Source organism: Penicillium argentinense (assembly GCF_028826775.1).
Source record: "Penicillium argentinense strain IBT 30761 chromosome Unknown utg000011l_segment0_segment0, whole genome shotgun sequence".
NCBI lineage: Eukaryota > Fungi > Ascomycota > Eurotiomycetes > Eurotiales > Aspergillaceae > Penicillium > Penicillium argentinense.
The window spans coordinates 177,231-197,029 of NW_026622670.1; the positions used below are offsets into that span (position 1 = coordinate 177,231).

The following is a 19,799-nucleotide window of genomic DNA, read 5'->3' on the forward strand; positions in this document are numbered from 1 at the left end:
GAGTACAGTAAGGATATATTGTGGTAATACTATTTACAAATAAGAATGAAAAAACAAAAAAGTGAACGAAGATTGAAAAAAAACCGAACAAAAAACTGATTCGAATCTTTAAATAGAAATAAAAGATATCCCGGGGAGCCCGGGGAAAGACACCCCGACACACAGACAGCCTAGGAGGTCAACCCCTCCTCCCGACCCTCCTGGATGTCCTCCAAGGCCACATCAAAGGCCTTGGAGATCCCCTCAGCGACGACAGTGCGGTCATTTTCAGACCGCATCTGCCAAACGCAGGCCATGAGGGTGGAGCTAATCTGCTCCAGCTGCTCCACGGACAGGCCGCTTGTCCGCAGAGTCAGCTGGGCATGGAGCTGCTCCACGCGCTCGTGGTCTACGGTCACCGAGGAGGCCGAGGGGCCATCCAGAGAGGGCGGGGGAGGGGCGGCAAAAAGAGGAGGTTGAGGGCGGGCCGGGAGGGGGGGAGGATTGGCTGCCGCCCTGAGTATCAGGAAGGTGGTCTTCCTGGGAGATGCGGTCAGGGTACTGGGAAAGGTCGGGGTACTCTCCCTGCCGACTCGCATTTGTCTGGTGGGAGCTTTGCTCCGTCGACTTCTTATATGAGGTCGTCTGGGTGGTGGACGCCTCATTTGTGTAGTCTGCCGGTTGCGTTCCCGGGGCCATGGGGGTCATTGGCCCCTTCTGGGAGAAGCTCGACAGACCAGACTCCCGGCGAAGTTGCTGGGAGGGAGCGGTGTTGGAGTACGCAGGTTTCGGCTGCGCAGAGGGGCCGAAGGAGCTCTGCTGAGTCTCCCTGGAGCCAGGGTTTTCCTCGTGGCTCATGTACACGTCCCCATCTCCATCCTCATCCTCATCGGAGCCGTTGCCGGGATCATTGTCCTCGGCGGCCTTCCCCTTCTCGCCATCAACCTTTGCCTTTTCCATGGCCTGCTTCACACGGGCCAGATGCCGCTGGTAGATGTTCTCACAGTCTACCACGATATCCGGGTACTCTTGCTCAATGGTGGCCATGTCAACCTCGACATTGGGGATCAGTTCGCTGATCTTTTGTTGTCGGTCGAGGTCGTCGGTCTGCCGGGCATCCTTCTGGAGTTTCTTGATGTCTGACAGGAAGTCGCAAGGGCGTTTGTAATAGCCATTCACCAGGCGCTTCTCAATGGTGGTGGTGTCCATGTTGTAGAAGAACTTTCCAGTAAGCACCTCGCGAAGACCAGTGACGCCGTTTTTGTCTTCGGCGATCTCATAAGGCCGATGGATGTGTGCATCTTCTTGGGGAATGTCACTGGTGACGATATCCGGGTTCGCATCTTCCCACAGGTATGCAAGTTTTGATTCATCAATCACAGGTAGCCGGAGTCTCTTATACCTGGATTTGATGTAATCCATGACGGGCTGGATCCTGACCTTCAAGAGATTGAGCATGTACCGATCCCGTTTGTTCTGGGTCTTAAGCTCCTGCTTGGTCAATTGCGCCTCTGGCTTGGGTGCCGGTGGTGGGGCTACCTCAAGTTCCTCCAATTTGCGCAGCTTGCGATTATCAGGATCAGGGAAGCCCGAAGGAGGAGTCTTGATGTATTCGATCAGCTTGTTGAAGAACTCATGTCGTTCGTTCTGATCAGGTTCTGTGAGATAGATCACGTTCTTCTTCGAGGAGCCGAACAATTCCTTGAGGATTGCGTTGTCGACATCTTCTTCTGTCGACTCCAAGACGCCAAGCAACAAAATAGGATCGGAGGGTGGGAGTTGGCGCATTAATTGCGCGAGCATGGAAATGGCGGAAGGGGGGAGATTCTCGGCCCAGGAATTAATGTCCGGGATGATGATGACACTGGGCTTGTTCCTTTTGGCCTCAGTGAACAAGTGAGAGATGGTGGCGGCGGGAGATCCAAAGGGATCGCCGAGGAGTGTCGGTAGATCGAAAGACTGGACGTTCAGTCCCTCAAATTGGTGTAGGATTGCGGCCGTCAGGTGGCCCTGGCCCATTCCGCGAGCGCCGCGCACAAGGAATCTCGGCCTGAAGACGCGCGCACGATCAAATTCTTCCATCATCTTCTCCCGACGGATTTCATTCCCATCTGCCGGCTCTTCATACTGAGCTTCTTCGAGGGCAGTGAGACGCTTGCGCTGGGGCAAGATCTCCTTCAGCGAAGCTTTGATCTGTGCCAGTGACTTCCGGAGAAGAGGCTCAACGTTCTCAGGCAACGCAGCTGCTCCCGAAGAGGCTGATCGTTGGGAAGAAGGCACAATGTTCTTTGCCGCAATCAAAAGGTCCTTGGGAATGACCTCGATCGTCTTTGGATCGATGATAAGCTTCTTGTCGGACTTGTAGATTTGAGGGTAGCGCCGTTGAACGGCGTTCAAAGCGGCCTCGGTACAGAGCGCCCGCAAGTCGGCACCACCATATCCCTTAGTCATTGCGGCCAGATCAGCTTTGACATTGCTCGGAAGCTCAGGGTCCCAGCCCTTGGTGTGGATTTCGATGATAGCACGTCGAGCCTCGAGATTGGGCAGTGGGAAGTAGAATTCACGGTCGAAGCGGCCCGGGCGACGAAGGGCAGGGTCAACATGGTCGGGTCGATTGGTTGCACCGATCAAAATAACCTGGCCACGGCCATCCATACCGTCCATCAATGCCAGCAGAGTCGAAACGATTGATGCAGCCGATGAACTGTCCGACTTGGCCGAACGAACGGGTGCTAAACCTATAGAAAATTAGTTAGCTCAGTCACATCAACACACAGAATGAACCGAGACATACCATCAATTTCATCAAAGAAGATGATACTAGGCTGCGTCTTGCGGGCTTCCTCAAAAAGAACTCGAAGCTGACGCTCAGCTTCTCCTGCCCACTTGCTCAGAACATCGCTTCCCTTCCGCATATAGAACGAGACTTTCCGGTTTTCGGAACTGAGGCTGTTAGCCAACGCCCGAGCCAGAAGTGTCTTACCCGTGCCAGGCGGTCCGTGGAACAGCACGCCTCGAGGGGGAGTGATGTTGAGTCGTTGGAAAATCTCAGGGTACATCAGTGGAAGTGAGACCATCTCCTTCAACTGGTTGACGTGACCTTCCAGGCCACCAACACCGTCGAAATTGACGGTCAAGTCAACACCAAGAGGATCCGCATCGGCCAAAGCTTGCTGGTCTCTAACCAAGCCAGTGTTGGTCTTGGGAGCCTTCTTTGAACCTGCACCTGCACCCGGTTGGGCAAGGAGGCTTGAAGGAGTAATTCCTGGAATGCCCTGGGTCTGATAAGGCTGGGGGTCTTCATCATCGCTGCTGTCGCTGTCGATGTCCTCCCCATGTGCACCGAGGAGCCCGGGACGTCCCAATATTGCGGCGCCTGCACCACCAAAAGGACCATATGTCGGAAGAAGAGAACGCTGATTGGCAGCACCACGTCCACGACGAGAGGGAGATTCCATGATGATGTCTGCTTCAGCATCATCCGTATTGAGGTTCATGTCGGGGCGAATGAGGCGATAATCGACCTCTGGGCGGTTCCGACGCGATCTTTCCTCGCGAACAACTTGTGTGTTCAAGCGACGACGGAGGTTGCGGCCAGGACGCAGCTCCTGGAGCTCTTCGGCGATTTCATCTGCCTCATCTTCAAGAACTTCGGAATGGGCTCGGGAAGGCCGCGCGCGCAAACCGGGACGCCGACTAGTCGTACTAGTTTCAGCTTCTGACTGACTCTTGCGTGAACGAGCAGACCGAGCAGACTGCGGAGTTGGGGATGAAGAATCGTCGTTCGAGGCATCTTCGTCGGGTTCGAAGTCACTCTCTTCGGTCTTGCGCTGGAAGCTTCGTGCCCGTGCGGGTCGCTTGCGACTGGTGGATGGGGACGAACGCGGTTCCTCGACTTGAGTAACTTCTTCCACGACTTCTTCCTCCTCTTCAACGACAGGCTGGTCTCTAGCCGACCTGTTTCGTTGACGGGTGGTAGGAGCCTCATCATCATCGTCGTCTTCCTCGCCATGCTCGTTGTTCTGGGCCTTGGCATCACCATTCTCGGATTCAGGGACGACGCCCTCCTCACTGACCATGCTCTGGGGAGCGCTTTCCAGTATCTCGCTGAGGACTGGCTGCTTGGAGGATTTGCGCGAGTTGCGGCGCACTTGCTCCTGAGCTGGACTGACAGTGCCGCGCTCGACATATTCCATATGCCGACCGGAATTGGTCAGGGCAACAATGTCCTCAGAGGCATCACGAGTGGCGCGGGTTACTCGTCGAGTAACAGGGAATTGTGAAAGAATCTCGGGTTCGAGCTTTAGGGTCACGACCTTGCTGGCCTTGCTGGCCAAGGGAGAAGAATCGACATTCATTTTATCGTCATCTTCTTCTTCGTTGTCGCCTGAGAATTCCTCTTCGTCAGAGCGTTCTTCGTATTTCGGTTGAGAGAGGGTAGTGGTGCGACGACGCGCAGTGCCTCGAGCATTACGAGGTACATTGGGGTCGTCTGATTCGGAATCAAGTTCATCGAAGGACATATCGTCATCAAGGTCATCGAGATCATCGGACACGATGTCGTCGGAGTCGCGGCGGCGTCGCTTCTTGGGGCGGCCGGCGCGACCAGCGGGCTTCTTGCGGGAGGTAGGTTTCTTGGAGCGGCGAGGGGCAGGGTGGTCACTGTAGTCGGCATCGTCAGAGTCTGACTTGTTGGCCAGCTCCTCGAGAGTACGCTTGCCGGGGCGCATTTTGGCCGATAATGACGAACGGATTGGTCTCTGGTAAGGTGGCAATGGGCGAAAGAATTGGAGGTGGACGCGTTTGGAAACTGAAAGGGGTGCAAAGAGGAAGAAACGAGGGACTGGGCTTCACATTTGTAGACGAAGCGGGTTGCAGCGCAGCGAGTGAATATGCCCATTCACCTCGATCAACACGAGCAGTGACTGACTGACCCAGGGCGGAAAGGACTCGCGCCTAGGCTCAGCATTCACTAGCCACAGGGGTGTTGCGGCTGGTGGCTGAGTCATCACGCACGTACCACCCGGCCAGAGAGTGAATGCTCGGCTTCACCCTCCTTGCCCACGCCCAACTCCAACCCCCGGGAATCGAGCAGGGCAAGGTAAAAGACGGTCGTCAATCATTTGAAAATGTCATTATCACTCCGCTCGAGGCCCGAACGGAGTGTTTGGTGCCCTGGAGGCGTTGGGGAGCCTTGGGGGTCATGACGGCGAAAGGAGGTGTCAGAGGACAGAAAGTGACGAGAGAAGCACTTCCGGCGCTTTCTGACATTTGGGTTGTGGCTACCATACTATGGCTGTCCGCCAGAATTCAACGGGACCTGATATCATGTGAGTGATTAGTCATCTTGCAAATCGTTCCATCAGCCACAGGGCAGATACTAAGTGACAACATGCTTTTCACAACTGCCATTGTATTCTTTGCGACTTGCGTTGGTCTCCTACTCATACTGTATAGCTAGGATACTTGAAACGTCGCGTGCATAGTCTCATCAAATACTTGTTCATAGTTGAAGAACTCTCCCGTCCTTTGGTTCGCTAAATATATCCAAGTGTACAAACTATGAGCAAGCACGTTTGACAATCCTATTCTGTCCATCTTTTCAAGTGCAATCCCAAATCATCATTCATTCCACCCATAATACCATGATTCCAAAATCCACTCGAAACCAACAGTTCCATCCCCTCAAGTCGAACCACCAACTCGCCTGCCAAGCCACTAACTCAACAAGGCAATCACACTAACCGCATCCGCACCCGCGTCACCTCCAACCGCCACACCAGCGCAGTCCACCCCCGACCCGAGTCCGCAATAATACATCAGACCAAGACAATGCTCCTCCGACAAGCAACTCACACAGTGTCAATGTCATCAAGACTGGGCCTATACGCGCGCCCCACAGCCGGCAGGAGACTTCTCTCATCAACGCCCTTTCTGCGCAATGCTGAAAAGCCGAGCGGGTACAAGGAAACCGTGAGTACCTGGTGCCTGTCACCAACAAAAAGACGAGGTCGAGGCCTGCGACGCTGGCAGTAGCTGATACAGACTCTAAAAGATGGGGAAATACAAAACATTCATGGGACCGTTCGGCAAGGTCTTTCTCGGGGCTGTCCTTACGTATCAGATTATTTATTGGAGCTGGTTGAAGCTTGAGATGGATGAGTCGAAGCTTGAGAAGAATGGTATGTCACTTCACGCTCTTTCAAAGTGCTTACTATTGGAAGTTGATAGCGGCTTACTGATGCGGCGTAGAAGAAATGACTGGGCTGGAGAAGAAGGCTCGCGATCTTGTCGCGGCGCAGAAATGATTTCACGCGAGCTCACAATTTCTTGGGTTGTGAGACTTGTTCCTTGAGCGCTTGCTCGCAGTGTATTATAGATTTTTTCGTCAGCTAGCATTTGATGAAGACACTACCATGTTTCGCTGGACCAACATTGCAATGCCTGATGTAGTTTATTAAGGATCATCCCGTGAGTAGAGCAATAGGTCAAGTACAACCATTCGAATAAACACACATCAGAAGAGATCCGCAAGAATGTCGGCGATCAAATTATGAGAGCGCACTATAGAAATATTTATTATGTCCTGCAACATCACCAAAACATGGTATAAACCAAACCAGAAATCCAATTATAACATGTAGCTCAGTAAGCCCTCACAACCCAGAACACCTCCTCTTTCTCCTCCCCTCCATCCCCTGCTCCACCACCTGATTACTCGCATTGGCAACATCCACCCCTTGAAAAGAAAAACACCAATCCACCCCACGCTCCCCCTTCTTGAAATGCTCCGAATCAATATGATTGAACCTCTCATCAAGCGCAGCTGCCCCCGCTGAAGTCAGCGGAACTTCCCTTCGACAGAACCCACACCAATACGACGACTGACCGGCAAGATCCAGTCGCGTCGACAGTAGCGCGCTCCGCACGCGCGTCTTGGGGAGTCGATGCTGCTGACCTAGGTGCTGCACGTATGTTTCCTCGCGGTAGAAGACCCGGCCGCAGGCGCCATTCTTCGAGGGGTCGTGTCTGGCGCAGAGCCAGCTGGCGACGTGCAGATGTTGAGAGCTTTCGTGGCGTTTCCAGTCGGCTTTGCTGCCGAAGGATTTGGCGCAGTGCGGGAATGTGCAACCGTAGGGTCTTTCGTGGCGTTTTTGGTGTTTTCTTTTGAGGATGTTAGATTGGTGGGGTTATAGATTGGAGGGGTGGGGGGAGGCTTACTTCATTTCGCAGCGGAGGCGGGTTCGCTTTGAGCAGATATCGCATTGGAACCAGTCTTGCTTATCATCTGCTGGTTCTGGAGCCGCGGAGGCATTGTCTGATAGTCGCTCCAGGGCGGCGAGGAGAACTTTCTGTAGCATCTGGCGTTGCGGGATGGAGAGGTTCGGATTCTCTTCCAGCTCGATTCCCTCGTCGCTGTGGTGACTTGGTCGTCGGGCGCGGTTATTCATTTTTTTGGTCATGGCGTTGATCAAGTTGTCCGCGGCGTCGGCGACGAATGTCTCTGGGTTGGGGGTGCTGCGTTCTGTGGATAGATCGCGGTTTTCGTTTGTGAGGGCGGGGGAAAGGCCCAGTGCGTTAAGGGTGGATGCTTGCGAGGGTAGGTTTCCTGTTGGGGCGTCCATGTGTGGAACGTGGAAGGACTTTGGCGTTTGGGCGCGGGATGTGAGGAAGTCTACTGATTCCTGGTTGTGATAGGTGTTGCTGGCGTCGAGGTCCAATTCTGCTGAGTGGATGGACATTATTTCTTCTTGTGTTTCCATTGTTGAGGCATCGAGTGAGACGGAGTCTTCGAGCTTTTGGCCTCGGTGGCCCGTGATGCTCTCGTACCAGTCCATAGACCTGGGGAGGTTAGTATTGAATTTGAGGGTTGAAAGAGAAAGTGGAACATACTTTTTCAACAACGCCTCGGCATTTTCGTCGTGGTGCATACGGCTGAGATGTTGCTTGAAATTATCCAGACGGGGCCATCGCTTGTTAGGACGGGGACAGTTCTTCCCGAAACAGAGGTACATCATCTTCGGGCCCCGCTCAGGCTCCTTATTATGAACGCACTTCTTGTGACGGGCGAGATCGTTGATGGTGCCAAAGCCTTCTTTGCGAGGACAGTTGGGCTCATCACACTTGAACAGCTTCCGATGTCGAGCCTCATGTTTTCTGACGACAAGAACGTCAGCATTTCCCAGCAGACATAGGTGAGTAAACAAACCTCTTATCAGAAGGACACTTCCCGATCCACGAACAGCCCGGATCATCACACCGCACCGACTCAAACGACTGTTCCCCATAATCCCTGACAAAAACATTGGCCCCACCCTGCTCAAAGAACGACCCAGACTCCGCAAACCCATGCTCCTTCCCACCAAGATGCGGACTCGAATCCAGCCCATACGAAGACGCAACAACGGACTGCGTCGCATTACTCCCATACCCGGAATCCGAAACAAAGCTCCCCATACACTGACTCCCACTATCAGAGGGCGTCCGATAATGCGGCTTCTGGAAAGCATAGTCTTCCCCGCCCGAGACATTCATGTGGGACATGGTGGACGGGTTCGGGTCCGGAACCCCGGTGACCTGCAGCGGGTTCCACGCATCCTGGCCGCCGGTCATTCGGGCAGGATAGTGCGGGTAATAAAAGCTTTGCGAAGAAGCAGAGGGCCAGGGGCCTAGAAAGGCGGACTGGTTGGCGTGGGTGTTGTCCAGACCGAGGTCGGTGTTGAGGTGGAGGTCGAGGAGGGAGTTGGATGAGTCCATACCGAGGCTTGGTCTGAAATCGATCTCCGAGTGGTGGGTATCTTGGCCGACCATGATGCCTTGGAGGACATCGTTTGAATCTTGCCAGGACGTTTGAGGTTCCTAATATCACGGGTCAGTGTGAGATCGACCTAGGGGACAACCTTGGGCCTGTTGGCCGTAAAGGTGAAGATGACGAACCTCCATGGTGAGTGTGGATGTGATTGGATCGTAAAAATAAGGCAAAAAGGCGTCTGGACCAGCAGATCAGGCCGTCGATGCTACCCAACTAACCTTATAGTCGGCGTAGCTGTCCACACTTGTGAGAAGTGGATCAAATCGTAATGGGTGGGGGTCAGGATCGAAGTATATAGATTGGATCGATAGCACCACACTTTGTCGTCGCCCCCGTTAACGTTGAATAGCAAAACTCGTGGTCTCGGGGCGTTGACAGGGTTATATGCAGGCGGCAGACCCCTCCTTGCCAGAAAACGAGGTGCATGCAAACGCAACGCACGCGAGGGAAGCAAAAGACACGCACTGTGATCCCCACTTTTCGCCCCGAGCCGGGTTCACCACGCGGATCAAATCAAGGGCGGAATGCAGAGCGAGAGCGGGCCTTCGTACCCTACTCACAGTATGTACTGTGTGTGAGGTATTGAGTAAGTGCTTAAGCCATGGAATGTAAGTCATCCCTTGATTGCACAGCCCCGCTGCACGAATCACCCGGGTTGTGCGGGAACGGATCGCCCTCAGCTCGATCCACCGAACCCTGCACCTGCACATACCCTAACGAACTGAACAGAGGCACTTGGACGTGCTATCCAGACGCTAGGCTAGCGTCTCCAACACTCCCATTCTATCGGGTTGACAACGTCGCACGAACGCCCGTTCACCGCAAAGATTCGACCAGCCGCTCGGGATATAAGACTCGGCCGGACGATCGGACGCCCCTAACGAAGATCATACAGACGTACGAACCTCCTAGTGAGCTTGCGAGACCACCGGCATCGAAGACTATGGCATTCCCTGACCAGCCAAACACGAATCTACAACTAGGAACAATACTAGTCGGCATGTGCTCGGAATAATGGCGGCGACGGCGCAAAACAGAATCTTTTCGGCGCTACACACCTTCCTCCGCTTCTCAGCCATCAGGAATGGAAAGACGCAAGGACCGAATCGGGCTGTGACAGGAAGATCGGCGCCCTCGTTCCCCGAGCCATGCCTTTCCCCAAGGGATGAACGTGAAACATCCTGACACTGTCATCCACGCGTCGAGTTTGCGTCGTCATCCCTTTCTCCCGCTACCACGCGTGCTAGGCCGGTTGGCCAGACCCTTTTTACCTCAGAGTGTCGCTAGCCGAAGGAAGGGGCTCAAACCATCCCTTGAAACACGAAACACGCGCTGGACACGCGGGTGCTAGCTCCGTAGAGCCAAGCCTACCTCCTGGGTTAATGTGGTAAATGTGACGCCTCATATCGGCTGCGAAAAGCTAATGCACATGGTTGACGCCACCGGTCCGAGACAGGATTGAGCCATCCCAACCCCTAGGGCTTGAACTATCTGAAAGTGTACTAGGGTAGGGTCATATAGGGGAAGGAAATATGTACACAAGCACCTGGGAGCGATCATCGGACTATTGCCATTCCAACGCATGCAGGAAATGCCAGGTGCACGCCTTACCAGGCGGGCTAACACTAACAGACACTAACGAGCGCAGAAAAAAAATCGAAAGGACTATCGAAGCGTGGAAAAAAGAAATATATATCATACCGTGCAGGGCGCAACAAGAAACTCAACCGTGGCTGGCAGGAACCGATTGTACCCACTGGCAGTGTGCTGCCACTCTAAAAAAGAAAACATACACAAGACCCTATGTAGAGTAGTGTTGAAAAGAGCTACGCACAACTAGACGAAAAAGGAAAGAGAGTAAGGAAAAGAGAAAAAGAAAGAGGAGAAGTGAAATTCCCACCCCTTCCTGCCCAACCGAGCGTGACGTATTCTCTGCAGCCGGCAAAGACCGGTTAAATGTCGACAATAAATAAAAACAGTGTGAAAGAGAAAAAGGGGTATACACGTAGACACGCCCTGAAATGCGATTGCATCAGAAAGAAAAAAAAAATTTCATGCTATCATAGATACTGCAAAAGGTATTCGGAACACACATATGAATCATGATCATCACATCCGTGAGCTATAGCTTGACGTATACGCTGAGGTGTACGAGCCATTCTGCGACTGCGCCACGGGCTGGTATGTGTAGCCCTGTTCGAGGTAGAGGGATGGATGGTGAGGGTGCTGCTGTTGCGGCTGCGCCTGAGCATGTGGCGGGTACTGCGGGCTCAGCGAATAAGAGTTCTGGAGGAGGGCTGGATTTTGTTCGGGGGTTCGGGAGCGTGGGACGGCGTTACAGGAGCCTGGGTAGGTCGAGGGGTTCTGATGCAGGGGTTGGGACTGGGACTGGGATAGAGTGGTTTGCTGTGGGGGAGCGCCCTGATACGAAGCCGAAGCCGAAGCCAAATCGTAGTTGGGGAAGATCTGATCGCCTCGGAGGCCGAGGTCGAGGTCGAGGTCGTGGTCGATCTCGTCAGGTTCCATCGATGGTTGCGTGCCTAGGATCGACTGATAACCAAGCATTGACATTTCTGGGTGAAGGAATGCGTGGCTGTGGCTAGCGGCGGGGATGGCGTCGCTGGTTGCATACTGCTGCTGCTGCTGCTGTTGCCGAAGGTGAGCCGACGGGTCGTGGGCTGGCGCAGGTGCAGCGTCTAGTAGGGCAGAGTGACGAGACTGAGACCCAGGAGTCTGCGTCTGAGTCTGGGACGGATTCGAGGCTACGGGGCCGACAGGGATTCCGGCCGTGTGCTGTTTCGCCAGTTCCAGGACGGGCATGGCGAGTTGCTCCATATGTTTCCCCAGATGGACCGTTAGCCTCTTCCAGGAGTTACAGACATTCCCGCAGAAACGACAGGGCTCCTTGCTTGGTGTCTCATCCGGCTTGCAGCCATAGCAGTGCTCCACCAACCTCCAGAACTCCTGATCCTGCGCGCTTTCCGCCGACCCCTTGGGCTTCTTCCCCTTGGGTTCGATCATCTTATGTTCGCGAACCAGGTGCTGGACGAAATTGTGTCGGCGGAAGCAGGTGTGCGGACAGTCGGGGAAAGAACAGGTCCACCATTCCAGTTGACGATGTCGCTCGCTTTCGTGCCGGACCCAGTCTGCTTTGCGCTTGAATGATTTGGGATCGGTGCATTCTGGGAAGCTGCAGGTAAACGGCTGTATGTCCTCGTGAACATGCTTGGTCCAATCGGATGGCTTTTGGAATTTCTTGACTTGGAAACAGATGGGACACTCGAATTGGGCGGGTAGTCCGCTGACAGGTGGGAGCGGGACGCCAGGAGGGAATTGGGCTGCAGCGATAGCTCCATCGCCGACAACGTACGTTTGGTCGCCGCCTTGGCTGTAGTCTGTAACGCGGAACTGAGTCTGACCAGCCTCGGAATTGGCGGGAGTTTTCTGCTGATACAAGAGGGCCGGCTTGCCACCGAGCGCGGTGCAGAACTGACCTGACTTGCAGGTGCGATTGGCAACGGCAGTAGCATGTTTCTGCTGCAACTCAACAAGTGTCTTGAACCGCTGGACCTGCGACAGTGCGAAGCGATGGAGTAGAGCAGGCTCCAATCGCGGGTTCAACTGCATGATCTGCGTCTTGAATCCTTCGTATGTAGGCACGGGGAGACTCGTCACTGGCGGGAATTGCATCACAATGCCCTTGTCGTCGACATCCACATCTTCACCATCGTCCGCACCAACCGAGTCAGGCTCGGGTACAGCACTGGCCGGCGATCGCCCCGTGCTGGGTTCTTGATTCTGATACCGAGTGATACTAGCCACCGGGGGCCCGCCGTGGGTAGTCATCAAGTCCATTAACCCAGGTGTATGAGGCCGGGGAACTTCACTCCTGCTCCGACCACGCTTGGCCTGGATCTGAAGACTATTTCTGCCTCCATTGAGGCTGTTCCTGCCCTGGTTCAGACTATTTCTGCCGGGACTGGGCTCGGGAGTCGGGGATACAGCCTGCACGGAATGACTACCACCAACAGCGGCCAGCTGGCCCGACATGGACAGTAGCGCATTGCTGAGGCTTGGAGATCGGAAATGTCGATTCGCAGTCAGACTCAGTCGATGTCGACCAGAGCCGCCGCTGTCTTTGCGTTGTGTTCCTTCCTGAGGCCCATTGTGCGAGTTGGTCGTGGCCAGCGAAAGATCCGAAGCTTGTCGTTTCAACATATTCGAGGCCTGTTGGTGGGCACGCTTGAAGATGCTATTACTTCGTGGTCTCTTTTCAGTCTTCCTCGGTTCATCATATAGACTCATTCTTTCAAAGCCGAAAATACTATCGCCAATGGTCGCAGCCAACGATGCTGTCTCTAGATCCTTGGCACGACGTTCAAAAATCGTCATGGCGGCCGAGGAAGTCCCTGGCTGCATCTGTTCTGTTCTGATCGGATCGCGCGGTGCATCCTGCCAGGGATGAATGTGGACGCCGTCCTCGTCGGGACTCGACGTATACGGCATTTCAGGGATAGTTTGATTATACCGGTCGGGGTCGTTTACATCAGCAGTGCTTTCGGACGTCTCACTATACTCATCGTCACTCGTCTCATGGACCATGAGACGGGGCCCGGGCACTGCATGATCAGCAGCACCGAGCCCCAGGCTGAAATAGTCTTCTTGCTGGAGTGGACGATCTCCTGTACTCCTCGCCCGCACTCGGCCATTTGGTTGTTGTCGGCGTGACAGACGATCCGGGTCATCGCCCACATCGCTGCCCGCCTCACTGACATGTTCCGACCAGCGATTGATGTCGTCAATTTTTTGTTCGCGCTCTCGTTCGCACTTGAGGTCATTGGGGCTGGGAACAAATTCGCTGCCTCGGGACAGCGGGTCAAGACCGCCTTGACCAGTCCAGTTCGAGTCAAACTTCCGTCCGACAGATTGGGATGACACGACTGATCGGTGGTCGTCTTCATATTCCTCGTCCTGGCCGTCGTTCACTGATAGATGGTTGGACGAGTAGCTGGCGCGTCTCTCATATACAAGTCCCTCCCCTTTCGGAGAATCGCCACGCCCGAAATACTCGACCGTGACGGTCGGGCTCCTACCTCTCGTGATAGGCGACGTGGTATCGTGTTTAACATGCTCTGCCGAGACCGATAGTCGGGGCGGGGGGTGTGTCTGATTGGAGATACCGAGACCAAGGCCAGGCTGCGGCGGCCTGACAAACGAGCCAGGCATCATGGGGAGGTGATTATTCTGCGCCGGGGAGGCCGGACTCGGGATGGTGGGTTCTGGGTTCAGATACTGCGAGGTGTCCATGGCCATCGTCGTGGGCCATGCTTGCTGGGTCGACACGGTGGGAGCCTCATTCGACCACGAACCAACGCCATTCGCCAGATCCATGTCCTGAGGCATGACAAATCCGGCATTATTCATCGGCGACGTGCACGCCGCGGGGTCGATATATTGATTTCCCTGCGGCGACAAATACTCCGGGCCATGGGAGTGGCCCGTGACAGACGCAGATCCATCATGCAGGGACGACACACTCTGCCCCGGGCTGCCATTTACAGGCGTCAGACGAATAGCATTCGCCTGGAACTCGGTCTCTTCAGGATCGGAGGGCGCGGCCGCGAGATACGGGTCTGCAGTGGTGAGCTCGAGCGGGTGCCCCGCGGGCGATAGCGAGTGGGGGCTCGACATGGTCGAAGCGAAAGCGTGAGTGTCGCGAGCGTTCAATTTGGCCCATGCAGAAGCGACGGCAGGCAGTTGGGGCGAGGCACCTTCTGACGGGGGCGAGAGAGGGCCAGGGCCAGGGACCGGGAAACCATTGGGTTGCAAACCGCTCCGACGCTCAGGGGAGGTGTATAGATACCCGGTCATCGGGCTGGGTGCCCGTGCGATGTGCGATGTGCGACGTGCGCTTTATACCGAGGAGAGGCAATCTGGGGCTGCAGGTGGTTATCAGCAAGATGCGAGAGTGCGCCGGTCGAGGAGAGTCAGCGCAGGGTGGGAGAGATGGAGAAATTGGGGGCGAGAAAGAGCAGAGCCAAGGCTGGAGAGGAAGCACCTCGGTGTCGCGGGCGCATATTCTTTTTTTACGTACCAATGCCACAGTCCGATGGTGTCATACGGGGAGTGGAAGAAGAGAAGATGACGGGGTCAGCCTTGTGGGCAAGAATGCGAACTGAGCCTCATTTAGCGCCCTGGCCCCGCGTCGCATTTGCATCTCGCGCCCGGCACGCGATCGTCGGCCGAACAGGTTCGTCCACTCCCGTCCACCATCGCCAGTCTTGTCGCCGTCATTAGGATTGATGGTGAAGCGATCGTAGTGTCTCGGTCGGGACGACTGTCTGTCTGAGATAACCTGTCTCCGCGAGGCAGAATAGATCGTGAAACGAGCGGGCTGTGCGGGCTTTTGCGGGCTTTGCAGTGTTTGCAGCACTGAGCCTCCGACCTGGCCCCATGCATACCCTAGGTACATCCTAAAGGAAGGAGTGATGAAATGTGTTCTATATTTGTCGTTGGGGTCTGCAAAGCCACATAGGGCTGAAGTGCCCACGAGCTTGTTTGACTTGCAAGTGTTTATTTTGGGTGGCGGTCGTCCCATGGGCCTCGGCGGGTCCGCGGGGTATGAGATCAGATTATTTTTTGCACCTGAGACACCGCATCGATACATCTATACCCGATGTATCTATACCTGAGTGCCATGCATCTCAACTGGTACTCGTCATGCAATGTACCTACGTGGGGGCGTAGTCGGTAGACAAAAAAAAAGCACTCGCTGATTCATTCCATACACTCGCTAACGACACTAACATCATGATGGGCCTAACACAACAACGTGAGACGGAAACATCAGACAAAAGAAATCAATATCTAGTCGCTCAATAACGCTGCAAACAGATGCGAACACCGAAAGCCATATATCCGACAGATCCGAAATCGATACAGGAATACACATAGACAACACACGAAGAAACAAAATCAAACAGTGAAAAACAGTGGAAAACATACGAAATAGAGAATGACTAGGCCTTCACAACCGGCCCCGTCGGACTCGTCGGCGCCGAAGGCACCGAAATCTTATCCGGTAGCGGACTCACACTTCTCAGCGGGAGATTCTCCTGCGATCCCTTGGGCGTCTTAGGCGGCGACAGCTGGCCCCCCTCATTAACCAACGTCTCCGAAGACTTCTTCGCCAACTCCTGCAATCGTGCCATGACAACCGGAGAATCCGAAAACAGAGCCTCACCAGGCGAGTAAACACACCGATTCTTCCTCTCATCCGACGCAAAAGCAAAGTCTTCATGCGCCGCCTCCCGCACAATACACGGGAATGTTCGGAGGACAACATGGCGCGTAGGATCGGTCTTCTGCACCGGACTCACATCCTTCGCAATGCCGTACTCCTGCCATCCCTCGTTCGCGACGTCCTCGGCGTCCGGTGCGGGGAAGAGCGCGAGGACGAGTTCCCGCTCCACGCGGGCATGTCGCCACGTTTCCGCGGCCAACTTGACGATCTTCCGCACGTTGACAATGACCGCGTCGAGCTGTTTGGGGTCCGTGAAGTGTTTGATGTGGTCGACGATTTCGTCGACGATCACCGCCGCCGCGACGTTGATGGATTGCTTTGCGTCTGAGGTCGTGTATGCTGCTTTCAGCGTCTGCTGGCGCCAGAAGGCTTCGCGGCGGACAGATTTGCGCCTGATGTCCATGGATAGCATCTGGAAGAAGGTGTCGGCTTTGTCGTAGCGGCGGCCGAGGGTGAAGAGGAAGGGCTGGAAGACGCGGTAGGTGAGGGTTTTGGAGACGAAGTGGCGGATGTAGGCGCAGCGGAGGTCGCGGGCGGCGGGGCTGTTGTCGAGGAAGGAGGGGAGTTCGGAAGGGATTTTAGACAAAATATCTTTTGGAGGGTCGATGGGGAGGTAGGTGAAGTGTTCTTGGGAGAGCTCGTGGATCAGTTGCGAGAGTTGGTTGAAGCTGTTCGAACTAGAGGAGCTTATTAGAATCATATACATTTTATCATGATGCGATATCAACAGTCTAGAGAACAAATGCAACGTGTGTGACAGAGACAAAAGAAATTATCAAATGAAGGACATGAACATGAATATCATGGTCGCGATCATAAATCATAGAAACAGAAATCAAGACGGCTGGCTCACTTACAAGAATCGATCGCCCTTGGTCTTGAGATCCGTGGCTTCGCCCAGACTGTGCAGCGTCTTCCGCAGCCGGTCACAATCGCCGTCCAGGTGATCAATAGTCGACTTCATCTCATCGACAGCCCGCTGAAGCTGCTGCTCCTTAATGAGGCCATCCCCTTCCAACTTCTCCTTCTCTCGCTCCGAGCTCATCAACTCGCTATCTTTCTCAGATAGCTGCTGGACCAACTGGGCCTTTTCAGCCTCCCAACCCTTCTCTTTATCAGCAAGAACAGTCTCGATAACCGCGATCTTGTCGTTCAGCTCCTTCGCGGCAGCAGCCAATTCGTCCGCGTGGCTTTGACGAAGGGAGTCCATTTCACCGGTATGGCCGCTCTGCAGCAACTCGATTTCCTTCGTGTTCTGCTCACGAGTCTCCTGCAATTCCTTTTCCTTTGACTCCAGCTCCGCCACTTTCGAAGCAACCTCTTCGCGGACCGTGTTGAGCTCCGCCAAGCGCGACTCCAGCTCCGTCTCCTTGGATTCGAGGGTAGCGATCTTCGACGCAAGTTCCGTCTTGATAGCTTCCAGCTCATTGCGATGCGTCTCCAAGGTATCCTGCATCAGGGACTTCTCCTTATCCCATTCGCCCTTATCAGCCTCGTGCTGTTCACGGAGATCTTTCTCCCGGGCTTCGAGGGCTTCATTGGCCGCCTTCTCATCTTCATTCTTAATCTCCTCGAACAATTCAGTGAGCTCTTGCTTCTGAGTCGCAAGGGCCTTGGAATGTTCCTCCTTCTGCTCTTGCCGCTCCTTCTCGTGAGCAGCCTTGGACTCCTCGATGCTCGCGTTCAACTTAACAAGTTCAGCCTCGAGATCACTCTTGCTTGAAGAAAGCTCCTCGTTGGACTTTTGATGAGAAGAAAGTCCATCCTCGAGATCCTTTTGCTTTTCCTGCAAGTTGCCGAGCTCGAGCCGGAGTTCGTTGATCGTGTTCTTGAGCTTGGCACATTCCTCCGCACTTTCGTTGGCGGTTTTCTTCATCTGGGACTGCAGGGCCTCGATGTAGAACTCTTTATGCATCAATGCTTGCTCATGCTGATTGCCGATCTGCTTTATCTCCGCCTCGCGGCTGTTGAGTCGGCTATGGGTATTTTGGAACCCATGCAGCAGACGATTGATGTCCGGAATGGCAGACTGGATTCTCTTGAGAAGCTCGATGTGCTCGGCATCGTTTTCCGGCGGGGAAATCGTGCCGTTCTCGTTTTGTGAGCCATTGCCCAGATCGCGGATGGCCTGGAACGCCGATGCATATGGTTGCTGGTCTGACACGCCATAGCTCCGGTGCATGTATTGCGGGCTTTGCTGCGGCGGAGGATAGGTCCCATAGGGAGGTATAACCCCAGCAGAGCTCATGACTGGAGAATGCGCAGCGGTGGAATAGCTCTGGGTCATTGATGGTGGTGCAGGTGGGGCCATTTGGGGGCCCATGGACATTGAAGGGGTCATGGGAGGAGCCATGTGAGCCATGGGGGGCGCTGGGGCCGCGGGTGGAGGTGGTGTTGCGGTGGGAGACATTGTCGAAGGCATGGCTGGAGGCATATAAGGGTAATGAGAACGGGCCAGTGGGCTGCTGACTTTGGGCACCGGTGAGATGTAGGGTGAGGCGTAAGGCGATGTGTAGGGTGATGTGTATGGATATGGTGGTGTATAGGGCACCGGTGAGGCGTATGGTCCTGGTGAGCCGTAGGGCACTGGTGAAGCGTAGGGGACAGGCGAAGCGTAGCGGACGACTGCCGGAGAGGATGGATGGAAACGGGCTTCAGGTGAGCCGTTGGACATAAACCGAGCCTCAGTCAGAGATGGCGATGGCAACGGTACCTGAGATGGTACAGGCGAGTACGGTGCAAATGGAGCGGTCACGGGAGTGACTGCTCTTGATCCCGGTTTGGGGGTATCGTCCGCAGGCTGATCCGGTTGAGGTTGAGCCTCGATGGGCTGTTGAGCTTCGATAGGTTGCTTGTCTTCGACAGGCTGTTGGTCGTCGGTAAGGTGTTGGTCTTCGTGGATATTTTGACCCTCAAGTTCCTCTTGATGCTCTTCGGATGGCCTCTGACTCTCTCCCGGCTCAATAGGAGCCTCGGGCGTGACTTTGTCAGTCAACACGGGAGCTGCAATATCTGAATAGTCTGCCTTCACAGCGGGTGGTTGATCAGAGGCTTCATGTACAGGCGGTACTTCAGAACATTCCTCATGGTCGGCTTGCACTGCAGAAGGTTCTGGATGAGGTTCGACGGCTTCAGAGATTTGATCAAGTACTGCCGGTTCCGATGAATGGTCAAGTTCGGGTTCTTGTGCAACAGGAACCGGGCTGGCAGGAGTCGAGGATTCAGTTGTCGTCTGGGTTTCTGTTGGCTCCGGACTCTTGGTCTTCTTAATCTTCTGCTGCTTTGCACCGGCCTTGCCATTTTTATCTTTGGCTTTCGCCTTCTTGCCACCCGCTCCCATCACGTTTGAATGATGCGTGCCCAAGTCTATGGTCTGGGTAGAATGGTGGAAAGACGTGTTTCCAATAGGATCACTGTAGTAGTAGATTCAATAATGCGATGAGTAAATTCCGCGTCGGGTGATTCATGGGGCTTCACTCTGCACTGTACATTTGCAAGTTGCCCTGGCGGTGCTTCAAGATATAGCCCAAACGCTAGCCAGTCTAAGGAAGTAACAGGGGCTCGGAAAATCGCTAAGAATAATGAGATGTCAGACGCGTGACGTGCTCGACCTTCGGGCACAGAGTGCAATGACTGGGCGTATCCAGTTCAGACGAGTGGGCACAAATGGGTGCGATACACGAAGGCGAGGCTGCCCGTTTCCCG

General features: G+C 54.5%; 5 protein-coding genes across 5 annotated transcripts; 1 reads left to right on the top strand and 4 right to left on the bottom strand.

The window, feature by feature from the left end:
* Window positions 1-170: 170 nt before the first annotated feature.
* On the bottom strand, window positions 171-4,709 carry N7532_011068 (chromatin segregase YTA7; the record flags this gene model as incomplete). Its single annotated transcript, XM_056623559.1, is given in 3 exon segments — window positions 171-540; window positions 560-2,717; window positions 2,774-4,709. 3 exon segments carry the CDS (start codon window positions 4,707-4,709, stop codon window positions 171-173), a joined length of 4,464 nt encoding a protein of 1,487 aa, XP_056468547.1.
* A 1,135-nt stretch (window positions 4,710-5,844) lies between these two features.
* N7532_011069 (uncharacterized protein) lies at window positions 5,845-6,287 on the top strand (the record flags this gene model as incomplete). The annotated part of the gene is made up of 3 exons (XM_056623560.1): window positions 5,845-5,952; window positions 6,035-6,161; window positions 6,232-6,287. 3 exons carry the CDS (start codon window positions 5,845-5,847, stop codon window positions 6,285-6,287), a joined length of 291 nt encoding a protein of 96 aa, XP_056468548.1.
* Window positions 6,288-6,635: 348 nt separating this feature from the next.
* N7532_011070 (putative C2H2 finger domain protein) lies at window positions 6,636-8,922 on the bottom strand (the record flags this gene model as incomplete). Its single annotated transcript, XM_056623561.1, has 5 exons — window positions 6,636-7,143; window positions 7,201-7,821; window positions 7,873-8,136; window positions 8,189-8,838; window positions 8,917-8,922. The coding sequence occupies 5 exons, from the start codon at window positions 8,920-8,922 to the stop codon at window positions 6,636-6,638; spliced, it is 2,049 nt and encodes a 682-aa protein (XP_056468549.1).
* A 1,978-nt stretch (window positions 8,923-10,900) lies between these two features.
* On the bottom strand, window positions 10,901-14,662 carry N7532_011071 (putative C2H2 finger domain protein; the record flags this gene model as incomplete). The annotated part of the gene is made up of 1 exon (XM_056623562.1): window positions 10,901-14,662. One exon carries the CDS (start codon window positions 14,660-14,662, stop codon window positions 10,901-10,903), a length of 3,762 nt encoding a protein of 1,253 aa, XP_056468550.1.
* Window positions 14,663-15,810: 1,148 nt separating this feature from the next.
* On the bottom strand, window positions 15,811-19,434 carry N7532_011072 (uncharacterized protein; the record flags this gene model as incomplete). Its single annotated transcript, XM_056623563.1, has 2 exons — window positions 15,811-16,771; window positions 16,952-19,434. 2 exons carry the CDS (start codon window positions 19,432-19,434, stop codon window positions 15,811-15,813), a joined length of 3,444 nt encoding a protein of 1,147 aa, XP_056468551.1.
* Window positions 19,435-19,799: the final 365 nt, after the last annotated feature.